Raw genomic sequence first — 19,386 nt, forward strand, 5'->3', positions numbered from 1 at the left:
AAAATTGCAGGACCAGTTAGTATGTCCCGGAAATCGACAATGAAAAAGATCGTAGATATTTTTTTGTACTCTTTTGTTTGTCTCCCAATGAAATATGTCTTACTTTGTCTGTTGCTTTTACGAATCGAATAAACATAGCACGTGCACGTTTTTTTTTTTTTTTTTTTTTTTGAAACATCACGTGCACGTTTATAGTCTGATTTTTGGGAATTTTTTATGTTTACCTCATTATTGGTACCATTATTTATAGTTATTTTCAATAAAAAGATATTTTCATAAATATCTTTTCATCAAAAAACAAATAACTTTTATATTGTTATATATATATATATATATATATATATATATATAATAAATAGTTATTTAAATAAAAAATACATTTTATATAGTTCGAATCTAATTATACGTTTTCAAAATCGAATTTTTTTACAACTCAAAATTTATTTTTGAAACTATTTTTTAAAATTATTTAAAAAAATTTAAAAGTATTTGTTTATATATTTATTAGAATACTAAACTCCTTATTTCAAAATCATACTCTACCCTCAACTTTAAACTCTCTTCCTAGATTAGTTAACCATAGTGTTATAAGTATATTTTTTGTCTTTAAAATTAAAGGTAAAAATAGTTAAGATAAACATAAAAAATAATATTATGAATTTAGTATTTTAGGCAATTTCCCTTGATTTTTAGCTAAAAAGTCAATTAGTTAATTAATGGAAATTGCTTAAACTATCACATTTCTAATATCATTGTTCATGTTTATCTTAACCACATTTACTATCACTTTTAAAGCGGTAAACTAATCATATAATTAACTTATCTATTCTCAGGGTTTAAAGTTAAAATTTTAATAAATATATAAATAAATACTTAAAAAATTTTTAAAATAGTTTCAAAAAAAAAAATTTGAATTTCAAAGATAAAATTGAAAAAAATTGAAAAAAATTCATTTTTTTTTTAAATTTGAATTTGAAAACATATAATTCAAAAACTCTTAAAAATTACTTATTTTATTTTTTACTACTTATTTAAATAATTATTTATATTTATATATTTATAAAGCAAGGGTATAAAATTATTTTGCTATTTTAATGAAGAATTATTTTGTGAAAATGTATATTTAATGAAAGTAAACATGAATAATGGTATTAATAATGTGGTAAACTTGAAATTTATTAAATAACCAAATTTATCGGTTAATTTATGAAATAACCAAATTTGAAAAAAAAATGTGTTATGAATATAGTAGTTTTAGTGTTAAAATTAGTTTTATAGCATTTTTTTACATTTCGGTTTTCTCTTCTTTCAGCTGGTTGATAGTGAATACTAAAACATGAAAATGGTGTGTCTGTAAGATAAAAATCATAGAACTTAGTCTAAAGAAGTGGTGAGAAAGATTGTGGCGGTGATGGTTATCATAAAGGTAGTGAAGGTGAGTATGGTGGTGTTGCTAAAGTGACGATGGATTCAAAATATGTAAAAAGGCTACGGAGTTGGTGGTGCTCGTGGTGGTTACAAAGAAAGTGATGGGCCTGTAGAAGAAACAATTGTCTTTTGTAACAAAGATTAGAAATAGTATGGAACAAACTAGATGGTAGTACATATCAGTATAATTATTAAACAGAATGGTATACTTGAAAATAAATTGTGTTCACTATCTTCTATGGCTGATTTCAATGATCTATGTATCTTACAGAATAATTAAATACATGAAAACAAAATTATACAACTTTTTCAAAATGTTTCTTCTATCATCACTTTATGGTTAAGAGAGAGAGATGATAAGACAATGAGAGAAGTTTGAAAGAGATTACATTGTTTTGGAATATTTATTAAGAAACATATTACCAAATCTATTTTTTTTTTGTATTTTAAAATTCTACCAAATTGCTCCTCAAAATCTCCATCAAAATCTTTCAAATCCAAATATTTCAGCTAAATTTCAGCAAATATGAAATCCTCAAAATTTTACCAAATCCCTGATTCAATAAGCCCCATTTAGTATGAGATTTTTTTTGTGTGTAACAACTGACTCAATAACAAATTTAATTTATACATTTTCCTTCTCCGACCAGAAGACTTTTCATGGGTCGTATCGATTCTTCTATCCAATTTAAACAGAAAAAAATTGAATTTTTTTTTCTGGAACAAGTTTATTTCTACAGAAAAATTTGAAAAATATTTTTCTGCAAAAGAAACAATTGTGATATTCGGCTTGTGAATAACTAGAAGCGAAAGCTAGTTTTTTGGTGAAAAAAATTAAAGCAAATTTTTGACTAATTGTTGAATGTTCCATAAGCCCTTGAAAATATCATTATATTGCAACTTTCAAATTGAGATATAGTGCGGCAACAGTGAGTCAGTGACGAGATATATCCACCGAAAGAAGACATTTTGCACTGATTGTTGATAATGATTATTATTATGTTGGATTTTTCTGTATAGATGATAAATGGAAATATGAAACGTTGTTTTCCGAATTGAGTAGATGTACACAAGTCACAACTTTTAACCTTTAACGTGTACCGTATATTCATGCAACCCCTACAGAGTTGAGAGCAATACCATGTCCGTATGACTTAATTATGTTTGAAATTATATTGATATTGTCATATGATATGAGTTGGTACAAGCCGTCACCTAGTTGGATAACTAAAATTTCACCTTCTAACCAATATATGAATGTGTGTTTCAAACAAAAAACAGTAGAATGCACGGTACGAATAGATTTCAGTTACTTGTTTGAGGTACTAAGCTCAAGCCCCGAAAAAAAAAAATCTGTATATGATAATGTATATTGCGTTGTTTGGTTTCAGTTAGACTGGCCGGACCATAATCTACAAATTTCATTGTTATTTTGTCAGATCTAAAAAAACAAGATATCTGGATCCGTCAAAACAGATCCGACATTTTATTATCTAGATCCGGATCCAGATATCCTAAATACCATATTTTCATAGCGGATTTTGGATCGGATCCGGATCGATAATAAGTCCTCGCTTCACGATGTTTAGTTAAAAGATACATGGAAAATACATGGAAAATCTTATAAAAGTCCATTGGCGAGGCAATTGCAGATACTGGTTGGACTACATAAGGATCAGATCGCTGGCAAAGGCCCAAAGTATGCAAGTTAACAGATGGGTTTAACTGGATCCCTCAAGAGTAGGGCACATAAAGAAAAGCTGAAAATAAAGAATGACGTAGCATGTTAATTGGCTTGAAATCCGATCATGTCCATTGATTAAAGAGTGGAATATATATATTTTTTCTTAGTGTACTATCTTGATTCCACACTTAATGCAAAAATAGAAGTAGTTACCTTAAAATTTTATGTAGCACAGACATCTAGATTTAGATTTGTGGAGCCATTTTATTCTAGTGGTTTAATTAAGAATTTATTAATATTTTTATACCATGAGATCTTTGGATTCAAATCATAAAAAGAAAAAAAAAATTTACATGGTGCAGAGCATACCAGCAAACATGAATCTCATAAGATAATTTGAAGTAGTGCAGTCAGGCGTTAATCTCGTAAGGTGGTAGAATTGTCGGCATATATGTAATCGCATAAGACGGTAAAGTTATCGACAAAATTAACCATACGTTTGATAGCTAGATTTTTATAGGTGAAATTAAATTTTCTACATAATTTAATTTAAATCAGAATATTTAATTTCAGTTTTTGTTTATTTTGTAAACCGATTTGATTTTTATTTTTTGGTGATAAAATATTTATTTTGTGTAAGTTAAAATTTGAATGGTATAAATAGTAAAACACACGTGAATAATGTTATATATATATGATGTTTATGTTTTAATAATATGAATAATAATATCCATTTTGTGGTTTATTATTAATTATTATAATACATTTTTTAAATACTTATCTTCGTATTTGCAACCAGGTGGTCTAATACATGTTTTTTTTAATGTAACATAGACAGCCTAGAGAGCATGACCGATTCTTCTTGATCTTGGAAAATCTCTGCATCATCTTTCTTCTATCGACTTGAGCAATGGTGGCAACAATCATCGTTGACTTTCAGTACTGCTTCATCTTTATACTCCTCTGCTTCTCCTCACTACTCTGTTACACTCTCTTCTTCAGGAAACCAAAGGACTCATGTGTTGACTTTCCTTTGCCTCCAAGTCCTCCTTCTCTACCCATCATCGGTCATCTTCACCTTCTTCTCTCTGTTCTAATCCACAGATCTTTACAGAAAGTCTCCTCCAAATATGGATCTATTCTCTATCTCCGCATCTTCATTTCCCTATAGTCCTCGTCTCCTCAGCCTCAGTTGCTTATGAGATCTTCAGGGCACACGACGTGAACATCTCCTCTCGCGGTTTACCTCCGACAGAAGATTCTCTTTTCGCTGGATCTTTCAGCTTCATCTCTGCTCCCTATGGAGATTACTGGAAGTTCATGAAGAAGATTCTTGTCAGTTGTCACCAAACTGCTAGGACCTCAGGCTCTGGAGCGGTCACGAAGAGTCCGTGGGGATGAGCTAGATAGGTTTTACAACAACTTGTTCGATAAGGCAGTGAAGAAAGAGAGCGTGGAGATCTGTGAGGAAGCGTTGAAGCTTACTATCAACAGCATCTGCAAGTTGATCATGGGGAGGTGTTGTCTGGAGGAGGGAGGTGTGGCGGAGAGAGTCAAGCGATTAGCTAATGAGTTAGATGTTATGACGAGGAAGATTTTGTTGGCAAACATGTTGCCCCCATGGTTAAAGAAGCTTGTTCTCTCACTGTTTAAAAAGGAAGTGATGGTTGTTTCCAACAGGTTCAATGAGCTTATTTACAGATTTCAGGTGTCGTAATCTTTAGATTGCAAAATTCATGACGAGACTTAGATACATTAAGGTGTTATTCAATCTCTGATTTAAAATCAATTTTCAAGTTTTGTAATCAATTAAAATTTTAAATTTAAACATAGTTTTTAGTTAATTAATTCTAAAATTTCTGCAATATACTTTGATTTTAATTTCAATTATTTGTTCATGAGAAACCACCACAAATGATTTGAAATCAATTTTTAAATACAAAGAAATTTTAAATCCTTTGAAGTTGAATAATACTAGATTTTAAAAACTGGATTTAAATCATTCATTGAATAACACCAGATTTTAAATTAGATTTATAAATATAATATCCAATAACACTAGATTTTAAAATAAGATTTAGAATCATCATTTGAATAACAATCGGTTTTACTTAAATTTAAATTCTATTAAAATACATGATTGAATAACACCATCTAAACTCTGGTGATCGTATCTTTTCGATTTTTCTAAAGAATTGAATTTGTGGATCTTTTACGACCAAAAGTTAAATTTAGTCTTAATACCCTCACTAAATAATGGTAATGTAATACAATATAGATTTATTAAATTATATTAGATTAACTAAGATATTATCATAAATATTCTATTAATCCAAAACCAAATATCAATCTTATAAACATTATCAAATCCACTAGTTCTTTACTAGCATGCCATCAGAAAGTTTTTGACAAATCAGTTAATTCATTGAACAAAATTCATATTAAATATACCAATCTCCTGAAATTTATTTTATCTATCAAAATTTAATTGATTTTCTATATAAAATATAATAGATAAATAGTAATTATCTCGGAAAGGAGGGAATGAAGTGGAGATCTGACATGATATGTTTCTTTACCTTGTTAGAATCTGATGTAAGATCTTGTCGTTTAGACTTTTACAGAAAACATCATATAAATATAAATTAGTGAAAAATTTGTTCATGTAAACATGGCTATTATGTTAGTAAGCACTAAATATATAAAACTGAATTATATACAAATTCTAATAATACTAAACATACAAATAAATATTAAAACATAACTTATTCAATTGTCATGTTCAAAATATTAATAACAAAGATCCTTTGCATAACGTACGAATATCTTAAACAATAAGTCAATGAAAATAATAAAGTATTTAGGCACATGTATGTTTGTTTATATATATATTCTTTTCCAAGGAGAGAATATCAATTAACCATGTATCATCAATATAAAACATGGGTCCATTTATAGCGATAACTATCTAACCAAACTTGAAAAAGTTTAGTTAAAAAAAATCTATCTAAACCAAACTTAAACAGATAATTTCTTTAGCTAAATGATTATATTGACCAAACAGAAAATCTATCTGGTTCCAGCTGGTCCAAACCATGTGTCCATCCTTTTGTGTTTGCTGCGGTCTGGGTCGCATCATCCTCTCCTATTTTTGGGCTTATCATGAGGTATTGGACCGAGAAGCTCTTGTAAAAATACAGAACGGGTTGGATTTGAATAACTACGAAAATGACTTCACTCGACCAAGGCACTATGAGGAACATTTAGTCGTGCCAGATTGTACTGAAAACCGACCAAAGTGTTAGATTCGGGTTTATTATGGACTTCTAACTTAAAACCAATTGGTAATTAGTGGATTGGCCCTAACCCTTTATATATTACTTAATGTCCCATTGATTTTCCAATGTGGGATACATATCCCTTAATATTCCTCCTCGAGATGATGGCTCTTATCGGCCAGAAATCTCGGAAACTTTTTAAGACAGTTATACTCGGTCGAGCGAGTCAATTACGACCTATATACCCGGTCGGGTAGGATTAATATTAATTAGGAGTTAATTAACTTATTAGGAATGATACCATGTTAAGATGGCCATCCGAGAAACTATAGACGGCCAAACACGTTCAAGATGGACCAATGACCAATTTAGAGAAGCCAAAGGTTATTATTAATCATGTTCTAGAAGTTTATAAGGCATTGGGTCTCTGATGTTTTATCAAGTGATACAATAATTAATTTAACTAGGTAAGTACCCGCACTTCGTTGCGGGAATTGTTTTGTATATATTTTTATTTTACCGATTTAAAATTATATTTAATTTCGATAGTATAATTTAAATAATCATTAGTTTTTATATAAAGAAATCATTATCTAAATAGATAATAAAAATTTTACTTCTAAGAGTTGTAACTTGATACATACACAACTATTTGAGATAGAATAGACCAACTTGAAATAATTTATAACTGTAAAGTTGTTTTATATTTGTTATATAAAATCAATCTAAGTTTTTCTTTATTTGTTATCTTTAATTTATATATAAATATTTTATAACAGTTTAAAAGGCAAATGTTGATAAAATTACACGTATTCTTTTCTTCTCTATATCACAAAACTCGTTTTGAAAAATAATGGTTTCTTCTATCTTGATTTAATTGCATAATTTATTGTCAGTTTGTGTAGAGAATTTTCATATTGTTTTGAATGTGGAGATTTTGACATGGTAAACCAAAATTCAGAATTAAAATGCTACAAAAATTCTAAAAGCTTCATATACAAAATGATGATTGATCTTGTTCAATACGTTTAGCTGACTAATCTAAACAAATATCCCAAGTCAAGCTTTTAGGCTGCAAACATTTTCCTATGTACTTCAAGTGAAACGCGACCACATGTGTGGTGGTCTGAACACGACAACTGAACATCCCTCTGGGTAAGACCAACCATCGAACAAAAGATTTAACTGTGGAAAATGTGGCTTGTGCCTGATGATATCAAACAGAGTAATGCCAAAAGCATTTTTTATGTTAATATTAGTCAATTTCACAGGCATGAGCATATAAACAAACTCCAAAGTAAATTACCAAGATTGCCAATTGAAAACCCGTCTGTTCATTTTTACTATAATTCACAACATCTCCGGAGGACTTCGAGGCAGCGGATGTGATAGAAAAGTTCATGATCTCAGTGTCTTTTCAAGCCTCTCAAACACTGGAGTCTAAAACACATGAGATTTTTTTTCATGAAGGAGGGCGTCACATGAATTGTTACTGACGGAGAGCAAAGATGGAGAGGCCGAGCTAAAAGTTTCATTAGATCAAGGTAGCCACCATTGGTTGCCACGTGAAACCTTGTCCATTGTGTCCATTATTCGACCATATGAAGCAACTACATGCATTATCGCCAACAATTCAAATGATGTTTATCTCTTTACTCATGGTATTTAGAAAAATTATTTATAAATAGTTAGTCAGAGAGAGTTACATGAGCTTTCCCTTTTTCCTGCGACTGTTTGATGGTTTGTGGAACCATATCTGTCTCTGAAATCTTATACATATTCAACAGAGTAATCACTCATAAGTTATTTGAGACTTACCATGTTGTCTCCTCTAAAAGCACAGGGAACAGCTCTATTCTCCATCTCCCTTTTGTTAGCTGCCAAATCCTCTCTGCTCTAATGATCAAAACCAAAATTTTGGATATCCCAAAAGTTCATGAGGGCTAATTGCCTTCTGTTCCAATTCCCGATTTATCTCAATTGTTGATAGTATTAGGAACTTCAGGGTCATCTTCATAGGAAATCATCAGATTAGGAAAAAGTTACCCATGTCAGAATATATCTTTACTTGACTATAAGAAACACGTGATACATGTAAGATGACAGAAGCATCACAGTGAAAGAAGAAAAACATTTCAGACAAGTCTTGTAACACTTGCTCAGATATTAGGAAACACTTTCTTGTTCAAGGCTGAATCTTCATTAGAACTCATTAAACAAAGGACGCTCCAAATAACTTTTTTAGGTAGACTTTTTCAGCAACAACCAACAATAAAGTAAACAAAGTAAAATAACTCGACGTTGAGAATGAACCATAAAACACAATACGTTCCCGGATTATATCAGCATAACACAATCTTGGAGGTTGGATGTTAATCATAGACGACGCATAGCATCATCACCTACTTCCTGCAATGTACAAATCACTCTGGTGTTAATGGATTATCATAAACACCGACCATGCATTTTCAATATAAAATACACTTTTGTCTAAACACTATCATAAGACAACTGCAGATTCTCTACAAGATCATGAAGTAGTCTAAGAAACTATATGAGTGATCTAAATGAAGAAAGCACCTAACTTTAAAAATAAAGAGAACACAAGATAGGCTAATCTATTTAGTCTCAGACAACAATCTTAGATGCAGAAAAAAACATCATGTCTAATTGTAAATCTAAATTCCCAGAAGGAAAGTAGATTCTTTTAAGGATTATCGACTGAATCTTGCCTTGGTCATTAGGCCTTTGGAGACGAAACGATTGACGGAAGAGGAGATAGCTGTGGTGGCTCGAGAGAGCGCATTCCCATCAGCGTCCATGAGCCAAACGTCAAGGCCGTTGGTGGAGGCGAATTGTGTGATTCCTGAACCCATCGGACAAGCACTCACTACTCCGAGACGCAGTCTATCTCGGCCATTTTCTTCACAGATCCGCCAGCGACAACAGGCTCTGGAAACTCCAAATGAAAGAGATAAGCTTTGCCGGGGCTTTGCTTTCGTAAGCCATGGGTTTGGTCTCTCTTATGCTACGAATATGGGTGGGATCTAACCTTTGATGGTCTCTTAATCTGCCGTTGACGTCACTATTTCTTCCCATGTTGAGTTTGTGAAGAAGATGCTTCATCTTCGGCACCATTCCTCAACGACAAACTGATATTTCTCTCTCAAAATCTCTAGTTTATATCTCCAGTTCGTCAAGGTGAAATCAACGAAGAAAAAAAAATTAAGCACGAAGGAAGTGACGTGGAGAAACCAAATGTTATCATTGATCATTCAACTTTTTTCAGTTAATGACATGTCAGTTTCTCAGACATTTTAAAGTCTGATGTGTCATTCTCTGGAAAGAACCTTGTGTTATTATTGTGTTGATTATCATCTCCTTGTTTTTTTTTAATGAGCCAGGATGCACGCGGGAAAGTTTTAAAATAGTAGAGGAGCTCTCTGATCCCAATCTATATCAAGTGATCATATTCTCCTCATTTCTGCATCAATTTTCTTCTTTCGACTTGAGCAATGATGGAAACAATCGTCATTGACTTTCAGAACTCCTTTATCTTTATCTTCCTCTGCTTCTTCTCACTACTCTGTTACACTCTCTTCTTCAGGAAACCAAAGGACTTTGATTTGCCTCCGAGTCCTCCTTCTCTACCCATCATCGGTCATCTTCACCTTCTTCTCTCTGCTCTAATCCACAGATCCTTACAGAAACTCTCCTCCAAGTATGGATCTCTTCTCTATCTCCGCATCTTCAGTTCCCCCATAGTACTCGTCTCCTCAGCGTCAGTTGCTTATGAGATCTTCAGGGCACACGACGTGAACATCTCCTCTCGCGGTTTCCCTCCGACCGGAGCTTCCCTTTTCGCTGGTTCTTTCAGCTTCATCTCTGCTCCCTATGGAGAATACATGAAGTTCATGAAGAAGGTTCTTGTCACCAACCTGCTAGGACCTCAGGCTCTCAAGCGGTCACGGAGAGTCCGTGCTGACGAGCTAGATCGGTTTTACGATAACTTGTTCGAGAAGGCAGCAAAGAAGGAGACCGTGGAGATCTTCGAGGAAGTGTTGAAGCTCGTTAACGATAGCATCTGCAAGTTGATCATGGGGAGGTGTTGTCCAGAGGAGGAAGATGTGGTGGAGAGAGTCAAGGGATTAGCTATTGAGTTAGATGTTTCGTCGAAGAAGATTTTGTTGGCAAACCTGCTGCCCCCATGGTTAAAGAAGCTTGTTCTCTCACTGTTTAAAAAAGAAGTGAAGGCTATTTCAAACAGCTTCGATGAGCTGCTCGAAAAGATTCTTGCGGAACACGAAGAGAAGCAGGGAGAGAATCATCAAGGTAAGGACTTGATGGATGTGTTGTTGGCAGCTTATGGTGAGTATAAGATACTCCCTATGGAGAATACATGAAGTTCATGAAGAAGGTTCTTGTCACCAACCTGCTAGGACCTCAGGCTCTCAAGCGGTCACGGAGAGTCCGTGCTGACGAGCTAGATCGGTTTTACGATAACTTGTTCGAGAAGGCAGCAAAGAAGGAGACCGTGGAGATCTTCGAGGAAGTGTTGAAGCTCGTTAACGATAGCATCTGCAAGTTGATCATGGGGAGGTGTTGTCCAGAGGAGGAAGATGTGGTGGAGAGAGTCAAGGGATTAGCTATTGAGTTAGATGTTTCGTCGAAGAAGATTTTGTTGGCAAACCTGCTGCCCCCATGGTTAAAGAAGCTTGTTCTCTCACTGTTTAAAAAAGAAGTGAAGGCTATTTCAAACAGCTTCGATGAGCTGCTCGAAAAGATTCTTGCGGAACACGAAGAGAAGCAGGGAGAGAATCATCAAGGTAAGGACTTGATGGATGTGTTGTTGGCAGCTTATGGTGAGTATAAGATCACTACGAACCATATCAAGTCTTTTTATGTGGTAAATATTCTTTCCAACAAGTGTTTTTTTTCATTGAGAATAAAAAAAATATATGCTTAAGAAAATGTTTTGCAACTGTATGCAGGATCTTTTATTTGCTGGCGTTACCAACTCGGCGCTACCAATACAGTGGACACTGGCAGAGATTATCAACAGCCCCAATTCTCTTGAGAGACTGAGAGTGGAACTCGATTCCGTGGTAGGGACGACAAGGTTGATTCAAGAAACAGATTTACCAAACCTCCCTTATTTGCAAGCAGTGGTCAAGGAAGGGCTAAGACTGCACCCGCCGGAGCCTATGTTCGAGAGATTCTCCCAAGAAGGGTGTAGGGTAGGAGGGTTCTATGTACCAGAGAAAACATCCATAATGGTTAATGCTTATGCTATGATGAGAGATCCAAATTACTGGGCAGATCCTGACGAGTTTAAGCCAGAGAGGTTTTTAGTTACATGGCAAGAGGAGGAGAGAAGAGGTCAAGCACTTAAGTACATTCCTTTTGGAAGTGGAAGAAGAGGTTGTCCTGGAGAGAATCTAGCTCATATCTTTATAGGAACTGCAATAGGAGTGATGGTGCAGGGATTTGAATGGAGGTTCAAAGAAGAGAAAGTTAAAATGGAAGAGGCTGTTGCAGGACTGAGCTTGACTATGGCTCATCCTCTTAAGTGCACTCCTGTTGCTCGAACTCTAAACCCTCTAACGAGTCGTGGTAGCTTCTAGCTCCCAACACCTACTCCTCCATTCTCCACTAATAAGTTTACTGAATTATTTACTGGATGGATGTATCCAAGAAATTATTTGATTTGATCATATATTACTGTAAGAATAAATACCTAAGCTTTCAATTACTTTACGTATTTCAAAGAAGAAAACATTGTGTAATTATAGTTAGTGAGCAAAGCATGATTACTCATGAATTTAAAATTTTAAATGCAAGAATACTATTCCCAACAAATCAATTTATACTTTTACTTCTATTTTAACATATTTTTTTATTATGAGAATAAATCATATACTTCTACTTCTACTTCATTTTTATTTACTCATTATTTCTTGATTTTCTCACCTTTTTTTTTGTTTTGATAATCCAGGTAATACAGATAGTCGGAAGGAATCCGACTAATGCCTAAGTACACCTCCGCAAAAAATCCGTATTGAGGTCAAAGCTCTCTCAAGGCCACTGGGCTGTCCTCGCTTGATTTTTTTTTCTCTCATTTCATTCTTGATATTATTGTTTAGGTTTAACATTTTGATGTCGGCTATGTTCTGGTCATGGGTTTATCCATTGAACTATATGAGATCAAATATTCCATCTGCTTCTTCACTTTAGAATTTTCCCAAGTTTTATGTTGCAAAAAGTTCCAAAAATAGTGAATATAAATCTTGAACATGAATATTGTTAAACTTATATAAAAAAGTTTTTATTAAAAACTAATGTGTTTAAAATTTAAATTAGTAAATTAACAACTAATTAAAACAATATATATACAGGCAAAAGAAAATTATTTATATAAAAATTAACACCAAATTACAATGCATTTAGTAACACAAAACCCTTCTAAAAATAGCGATTAAGTTACATTATTTCCAAACAATATATAGCACCAAATCTAAACTACAAGTTTTGAAATTCTATAAAATAAAGGGATCATAATTTTATCATAATAAAATGAAAAGATTTTGCGCATAGCTTGGATCCGATCTTAATTTAAATCTTGTGTAACTTATAACCCAGGGCCTATAACATTGAATACAAAAATTAAAAGTCGAAGGGATCTTTAATTCAAAAAAAAAGGAGAAAAATCCTATAACGGTCGAGTAAGTAGATCCGAATCGAAATATCAGTTTCCTCATCTAAATAAAAGCAAAAAAAAAAAAAAAAAACAATTATCATCATTTCACTCAATCACTCACTCTTTCCCTCTGCTTCAAATTTGAATCTCTCGCGTTCTCTCTCGGCTCACTCTCTCTCTAATCCCTCTCTCCTTCTCTCTCGATCCTGTATCGTCTTTGGCAGCCAAATGGCGGATTCAAGATGGAGCTTCCTTCCCAAATCCGTATCCGCACACTTGAACCCTAGATCCGACATCGAGAACGCACCTCCGAACATCCCTGACCCGAGAGCTAAATCAATTTCGAAATCACCGGCTCTCAGGAGTCAGATCGACCGGCGAAGCCAAGTGTCAGCGACTCGGGTGAGTGACGACGATCCTAACCTCTCTCGTTTTGAATTTTTTTAATTTTAATATTTTTTTATTTGTTGGAATATCAGCGAACGGCGTTGAAAGCTCGCAGTGAAGTAGAGGAAGCTTCGAATCCACGGCATGTGAAGGTTGTGGTGAGGATTAGACCTACGAAAGAGTATTGCTGGACTGTTAAAAAGCTTTCCGATGATTCTTATTCCGTTAGGGATCGCAAGTTTACTTTCGACTCTGTTCTCGACTCTATTCATAATCAGGTTCGTTTCTGGATAAGGTTTCTATAAATAGAAGAGAAAGGAGTTTCCTTTTTCGTTTTAAAGCCTAAGTTGTATTAAAACCTTTTTTTTTACTTGTTGGTGGCAGGAGGATGTGTTTCAGCAAATAGGTGTTCCTTTGGTGAGGGATGCATTATCAGGTTACAACACTAGTGTCCTATCATATGGACAGGTACTCAATGATGCTTTTCTCTTCTTCTTCTTTTTTTTTTGGAGCTAATTGAAACGAAATAAAGAGTTGAGTATAACCAATCCCTTTTTTTGGCTTTGTTTTGTGATGCTAAGAATGGAAGCGGGAAGACATACACAATGTGGGGTCCAGCAGGTTCAATGCTGGAAGATCCATCTCCTAAAGGCGAGCAAGGACTCGCGCCTCGCGTCTTTCAAATGCTGTTTTCTGAAATTGAGAGAGTAAGTTATATGCTTATTACCTATTACTAAAGCTTTTGTTAGGTGGCTGTTTCATCAAAGACTGAGGAGTTTCATACTTTTAACTATTTATGCAGGAGAAGATGAAGTCCGATGTAAACTATCAGTGCCGTTGTTCTTTTCTTGAGGTTTGCTTTTCCCGAAAACAAATGAAGGATTCTTTTTTTTTTTTTGAAGAATTTTCTAAGTTAAGTTGCTTAATCTTTTTCTGCAGATATACAATGGGCAAATCAGTGATTTGATCGATCAAACCCAGAGAAACCTTAAGGTTTAGCTTCACTAAACTACAGTTTTGTTTCCATATGTTAATCTTTGCTGAGTGTAATTTTTCTTTTTATTGTGTCATATGCTGGGCAGATAAAGGATGATGCAAAGAATGGTACTTATGTTGAAAACTTGACTGCGGAATATGTGGATAGCTACGAGGATGTTGCTCAAATATTGATGAAGGTACTATTTAAGCGTTCTAAGTTAGGAACACTACGATATGAGACATTTTACACTGCACATTCAGCTTTGTTGATTGAGTGTTCATTTTTACCTGATTCCAAGTCCATATCTCATGTTTTGGTGTGGCTGCTTTTCAGGGGCTGTCAAGCAGAAAAGTTGGAGCAACTAGCACAAGTTTTCAAAGTTCTAGATCACATGTCATACTTTCTTTCATAATTGAGTCCTGGAGCAAGGTATAATTAGTTTTCAGTTTTCTTGCGTGTTCAAATCTGATTATAATTGATCAAATATTATCTGCGCACAGGGAGCTTCAACAAGGTGTTTCAATACCACCAGAACAAGCAGAATCAACCTTGTTGATCTTGCTGGAGTGGGAACAAATGTACGTGATGCTACTAAACACTGTGTGGAGGAAGAGAAATTCCTAAAGAAGTCCCTATCCGAGCTCGGGTATAACTTCATTAAATATGTTGTGATCTCAACTAAATATCAATAGATTAGTGTTCTACTAACATTGTCACTCTTACTATTGGTGCAGACATGTTGTAGATGCCCTTGCCAAAAACGTCCACCCTGGAATATCTGACCGCAGTCTTCATAAAACTTCATGCTTGACGCATTTATTACAAGAATCGCTTGGTGGAAATTCAAAGCTCACTATCCTGTGCAACATTGTTCCAAGCGACAAGTATTTTCTTCGCCTTATTATCACTTATTAGTTAGATAATAAACATTGCTGTCTGATGGTAACAAGTATTCAATCAATATAATGATCTGAAAGTACAAGGTTTAAATTAGTTGCGCATTTAAATGACAGAATGCCTACTATGTGTTCTAATAGAGTTTGTTTGTGTTCAGAAACACAAAAAGAACAATGAGCACCCTTCGATTTGGTGAACGAGCTAAATCTATGGGAAACAAACCACTGATAAATGAGATCTCAGAAGAAGATGTGAATGATTTGAGTGACCAGATTCGTCTTCTAAAGGTTTAATCTCCTCTTCCACCATCCCTTTCCCTTTTTTGGTTTGTTGTAGTTGGTTTTCATTCAAAGATTCATTTGCTTTGCAGGAAGAACTTTTAAGAGCCAAAGCTGATTGTCACTCTGTTGGGAGTAAAGATAATCATCATCTTGGAGCAAAGAGTGCACGTGAAAATTTGAATCAACTAAGAGTTAGTCTTAACCGGTCCCTAATGCTGCCAAAAATTGATATTGATGAGGAAGAGATAACGGTTGATGAGGATGATGTAAAGGAACTCCATCAGCAAATCAAGTCCTTCCGTGGTTCATTCAGTGAGAAACAAAAGAAGCTCCCTGTCTACAGAGAGTCAGTCAGCTCTTCCTTTGTTACAGCATTCGGTGAATCAGAGCTAATGGATGATGATGAGATCTTTTCAGAAGAAGTAGAAGCTGAAGAGAAAGATTTGGATGAATCTTTCAAAGAATGTGACGACGCCAGTGCTGCAACAATCACCAAATCAACTGAGAAATCCAGGATAAAGGAATTTGCATCGGCAAACAACATGTCAATAAATCCTTGCCGCCAATCCTTAATCTTGCAAGAACCAATCCAGTCAGAGTCTCCTAAAATCAGAAACTCTCTAAGGAAGAGCATAGCTCTTTCTTCCTCATGTCTCAGGAACCAGAATAGCCTGGCGCAGAGCATAAAGTCCTCGTGTCTTGCAGAGAGCCAACATATCAGGGCATCTTTACGTGGAAGCAAGATATTCACAGGCTCCACGGAATCTCTGGCTGCAAGTCTGCGGAGAGGCTTGGATATTATTGAAAATCCGCTGAGCCCTGCATCAAACGGATGCTCAGTTTCTTTGTCTTCTGATAACTTGACCATGCAACCTTCCACGGAGACACTGCAAGATGATCAAGTACCTCTTTCACCACTCTGTCCTTCCTGCAGACAGAAATCTGAGAACAATTCTACTGTTCTTAGCAGCTCTAAATTGTCAAACGTAGTTGAAGGAGTAAGTATATTATGTGAAAATGTCAAATAAAGTTATTAAAATGTATCACCATGAGTATCTTAGGTTCTTTCCACATAAAATGAGAGCTATCCTGAAGCTAACATTGTTTGATTACTTTCGAATCAGGATGGACATCATCAAAGGCTTACTGAGAAGCAGCAAGAGCTTGAAATTTTGTGCACAGAGCAAGCAGCCAAGATTGAGAAGCTAACGCGCCTGGTAAACCAAATTAATGTGTCTTTATAAGTCTATTGAAAATTTGATCAACACATATGGTTAAGCAAGTCTAGTTACTGTTATATCTTCTTCAGGTAGAGCAACACAAACATCAAACTGTGAATGAAACAGAAAAACTTGCTGGAGCAAGTAACGGAGAACAGTTTTCTTCAGCAAACGAAAATCAGGTTTGTTGTTGTTATCTTTACTATGTGAAAACATTTGAGCGATTGTAAACATATATCCTATTGTCATGGTTCTGCAGCTTCTCAGCTGTAATGATGTTGTTGAGCGTGACCAAGCAAACCAGATCCCAGATGGAGACTTTGATATTGGCGAGAAGGAGGCACTACTTAAAGAAATTGAAGATCTGACAAGCAAATTGCAGAAACCTGTAACCATGTCCACCAACGAGCTGAGATCATCTTTGTTGGCCCGTTCGTTTCAACTACGCAACAAGAATGCTGAAAAAGATATCGAGGAAGAACGACTTAAGTGCACAGAAATGGAGAGCGAGTGGATATCATTGACAGACGAACTCAGAGTTGAGATTGAAACACAACGCTCACGCGCAGATAAAGCTGAAGGACAGCTTAAACAAGAGAAACTATCTACTGAGGAGTTAGAGGATGCACTTCGACGAGCTGTTCTTGGTCATGCCAGGTTTGTTGAGCACTACACAGAGCTACAAGAGAAGTACAACGACTTAGGCTCAAGGTATAAAGCAACGGGGGAGTGGATAACAGAGTTGAAGAAGGCAGTAGCAAAGGCTGGGAAAAAAGGTTGCGGTTCCCGTTTCGCTAAATCACTTGCTACTGAGCTCTCTGCACTCCGAGTAGAAAAAGAGAGAGAAAGAGATTTTTTGAAGAAGGAGAACGTGAGCCTTAAGATTCAACTGAGGGATACCGCTGAAGCTGTTCATACTGCTGGAGAAGTTCTTGTTAGACTCAGAGAAGCCGAACAATCAGCATCAGCTGCTGAGGTAAAGAAACAAGATTTTCATGTTTGAATGGAGGAACCATTTTTGTGGTAGTGTGACACTGTTTTTGGTTGCAGGAAAAGTTTAATGAGGTGGAAGAAGAAAACGAGAAGCTAAAGAAGAAAATGGAAAAGCTGAAGAGGAGACACAAGTTAGAAATGGCAACACTCAAACAGAGTCTAAAGCAAAACACATTGCCAGAATCTGCATTACAGCCACTGCATCAGAGGAACTTGGAGATTGAAGAAGAAGGTATGTAGAAGAAACATACCAAGGTGCATAACTTGAAGACCTTTCTCGGATCTGATTGGTATACACATGAACTTACTGTTTATTTTTCCACTTGCTGCAAATAAAAAAAACAATGTCTTATTCCACAAGGCATTTTGATTATTAGTATTTTGGTTTCCCATTGGAGTTTATTTATTATTGGCTGCTTTTGATTTGAATATTTTGTTTGTGGCGTGCAAACTGGTGTTCTTTTTATAACTTTAAATTGGTAATTTATTTTCTCCATTTTAAATTTGTTATCTTTTCCCTACGTTTCATACAAGACATATTTGTTCATCTTGATACAAAAGAAATATAAACTGATGTTTCTTTTTCTACTTGTTTCCCAAGAAACTGTCTGTAGCTTTCACGTTTTTTTTGCTTGTGGAAACTGAATTCAAAAGTTGGCAAAAGATATTGGATAATAGTTATTCAAGAGCTTGACAAGTCTAACTATAACTGTATCGTTATTCGAGGTTTAGCTTCTCCATTGATGCACCAGACTGGTGGACATATAGCGAAGGTAATCCTATAAGTTCACTAAGAAGTTGATGTATTTACAAGACGAACTCACGAAGTTGATGTATTTAATTACAAGACGAAGTTGATGTGTTTCAAAACATGCTTTTTGCTTTTGCAAAGATTTAGATTCGAATTAAACATGTTGGAAGAAAAATGGAATCAGATAATCATAAGAGCTTTAAGACCTTCCAAAGTTCTGAAGTTTTCTCTAATTGTTTTTACAAAAAGTTTTTTTTTTTCTGATCTCGCGTGGGTTCGATCTGTCAGCTGTATTATTTATCATAGATGCACCTATTCATCAAGTCACTGATAGAGTTTGATCGTCAGTTCTCTCTCCAAACTCGATCACGAACACAACGAAAGATGATTTTATTGATATGATAAAAAGATGTTTACACTTTGTATTGTGAATCAACCGAGACTCGCTGGCTTAACCCAGACGAGATCACCTCAAGACTATCGTCTCTAATCCAAAATATAAAGCTACTGACAAATGAGCTCGCAGGCTCTTATTTAAAGCTACTCAACGAACATAACGGCAAACCTTCTCTGTCCATCCGAGTCTTCCAATCCTTTCCCGTCTCAAGACCCTCTAGACGCCTCAGAGTCTTCCTTCGTATTCAATTCTTCTTCATTTTCCCGCGTCCCTCTCTCTCCCCCTCTGTTCTTCCTCTGTCTCACGTAACGATAATGAAGCTTATCAGTCACATGGTATATATGTGTGGGAACATTGAAGGAGTGTTCATGGTGATGTTGTAAGGAAACCTGAA

The 19,386-nt window shown here is 35.0% G+C and overlaps 4 protein-coding genes across 6 annotated transcripts; 3 read left to right on the forward strand and 1 right to left on the reverse strand.

The window, feature by feature from the left end:
* The first annotated feature begins 4,022 nt into the window (after window positions 1–4,022).
* On the forward strand, window positions 4,023–4,829 carry LOC106384382 (cytochrome P450 705A20-like). Its single transcript, XM_048777014.1, has 3 exons — window positions 4,023–4,179; window positions 4,284–4,447; window positions 4,548–4,829. Exons 1-3 carry the CDS (start codon window positions 4,023–4,025, stop codon window positions 4,827–4,829), a joined length of 603 nt encoding a protein of 200 aa, XP_048632971.1.
* Window positions 4,830–8,439: 3,610 nt separating this feature from the next.
* Window positions 8,440–9,679, reverse strand: LOC106389294. The gene is made up of 3 exons (XM_013829503.3): window positions 9,443–9,679; window positions 9,123–9,342; window positions 8,440–8,799 (listed from the first exon to the last, which is right to left on the reverse strand). Exons 1-3 carry the CDS (start codon window positions 9,526–9,528, stop codon window positions 8,767–8,769), a joined length of 339 nt encoding a protein of 112 aa, XP_013684957.1. The 5' UTR covers window positions 9,529–9,679; the 3' UTR covers window positions 8,440–8,766.
* A 222-nt stretch (window positions 9,680–9,901) lies between these two features.
* Window positions 9,902–13,060, forward strand: LOC106384381 (cytochrome P450 705A20-like). Of its 3 annotated transcripts, none has more exons than XM_048776532.1 (4): window positions 9,902–10,758; window positions 10,919–10,924; window positions 11,247–11,296; window positions 11,382–13,060. In XM_048776532.1, the coding sequence occupies exons 1-4, from the start codon at window positions 9,906–9,908 to the stop codon at window positions 12,012–12,014; spliced, it is 1,542 nt and encodes a 513-aa protein (XP_048632489.1). In that variant the 5' UTR covers window positions 9,902–9,905; the 3' UTR covers window positions 12,015–13,060. The 3 variants fall into 3 exon arrangements, with proteins under 3 accessions (XP_048632489.1, XP_048632490.1, XP_048632491.1); XM_048776533.1 differs by lacking the exon at window positions 10,919–10,924 and adding an exon at window positions 10,976–10,989 and having other exon boundaries at window positions 9,902–10,497; window positions 11,021–11,296; XM_048776534.1 differs by lacking the exon at window positions 10,919–10,924 and having other exon boundaries at window positions 9,902–10,586; window positions 11,117–11,296.
* Window positions 13,061–13,166: 106 nt separating this feature from the next.
* On the forward strand, window positions 13,167–18,347 carry LOC106389293 (kinesin-like protein KIN-12F). The gene is made up of 16 exons (XM_048776526.1): window positions 13,167–13,489; window positions 13,567–13,752; window positions 13,859–13,942; window positions 14,056–14,181; window positions 14,277–14,327; window positions 14,414–14,467; window positions 14,557–14,649; window positions 14,787–14,882; window positions 14,954–15,099; window positions 15,188–15,337; window positions 15,508–15,637; window positions 15,721–16,629; window positions 16,756–16,848; window positions 16,941–17,033; window positions 17,111–17,827; window positions 17,902–18,347. The coding sequence occupies exons 1-16, from the start codon at window positions 13,316–13,318 to the stop codon at window positions 18,082–18,084; spliced, it is 3,285 nt and encodes a 1,094-aa protein (XP_048632483.1). The 5' UTR covers window positions 13,167–13,315; the 3' UTR covers window positions 18,085–18,347.
* The last annotated feature ends 1,039 nt before the right edge of the window (window positions 18,348–19,386 follow it).

Source organism: Brassica napus, chromosome A3, assembly GCF_020379485.1.
Source record: "Brassica napus cultivar Da-Ae chromosome A3, Da-Ae, whole genome shotgun sequence".
In the NCBI taxonomy this organism is placed as follows: Eukaryota; Viridiplantae; Streptophyta; class Magnoliopsida; order Brassicales; family Brassicaceae; genus Brassica; species Brassica napus.

What these genes read in the sequence shown, in the direction of transcription:
- LOC106384382 (XM_048777014.1), top strand. Translation starts at nt 4,023, where the DNA reads ATGGTGGCAACAATCATCGTTGACTTTCAGTACTGCTTCATCTTTATA. An exon ending in TCCTTCTCTACCCATCATCG is followed by an intron (nt 4,180 to 4,283) that starts GTCATCTTCACC and finishes ATTTCCCTATAG; the next exon opens with TCCTCGTCTCCTCAGCCTCA. An exon ending in AGTTCATGAAGAAGATTCTT is followed by an intron (nt 4,448 to 4,547) that starts GTCAGTTGTCAC and finishes TTGTTCGATAAG; the next exon opens with GCAGTGAAGAAAGAGAGCGT.
- LOC106389294 (XM_013829503.3), bottom strand. Translation starts at nt 9,528, where the DNA reads ATGGTGCCGAAGATGAAGCATCTTCTTCACAAACTCAACATGGGAAGA. An exon ending in AGATTAAGAGACCATCAAAG is followed by an intron (nt 9,343 to 9,442) that starts GTTAGATCCCAC and finishes TGGAGTTTCCAG; the next exon opens with AGCCTGTTGTCGCTGGCGGA. An exon ending in CCAAAGGCCTAATGACCAAG is followed by an intron (nt 8,800 to 9,122) that starts GCAAGATTCAGT and finishes TGTACATTGCAG; the next exon opens with GAAGTAGGTGATGATGCTAT.
- LOC106384381 (XM_048776532.1), top strand. Translation starts at nt 9,906, where the DNA reads ATGATGGAAACAATCGTCATTGACTTTCAGAACTCCTTTATCTTTATC. An exon ending in ATATCAAGTCTTTTTATGTG is followed by an intron (nt 11,297 to 11,381) that starts GTAAATATTCTT and finishes AACTGTATGCAG; the next exon opens with GATCTTTTATTTGCTGGCGT.
- LOC106389293 (XM_048776526.1), top strand. Translation starts at nt 13,316, where the DNA reads ATGGCGGATTCAAGATGGAGCTTCCTTCCCAAATCCGTATCCGCACAC. An exon ending in TTGCTCAAATATTGATGAAG is followed by an intron (nt 14,650 to 14,786) that starts GTACTATTTAAG and finishes GCTGCTTTTCAG; the next exon opens with GGGCTGTCAAGCAGAAAAGT. An exon ending in CTTCAGCAAACGAAAATCAG is followed by an intron (nt 17,034 to 17,110) that starts GTTTGTTGTTGT and finishes ATGGTTCTGCAG; the next exon opens with CTTCTCAGCTGTAATGATGT.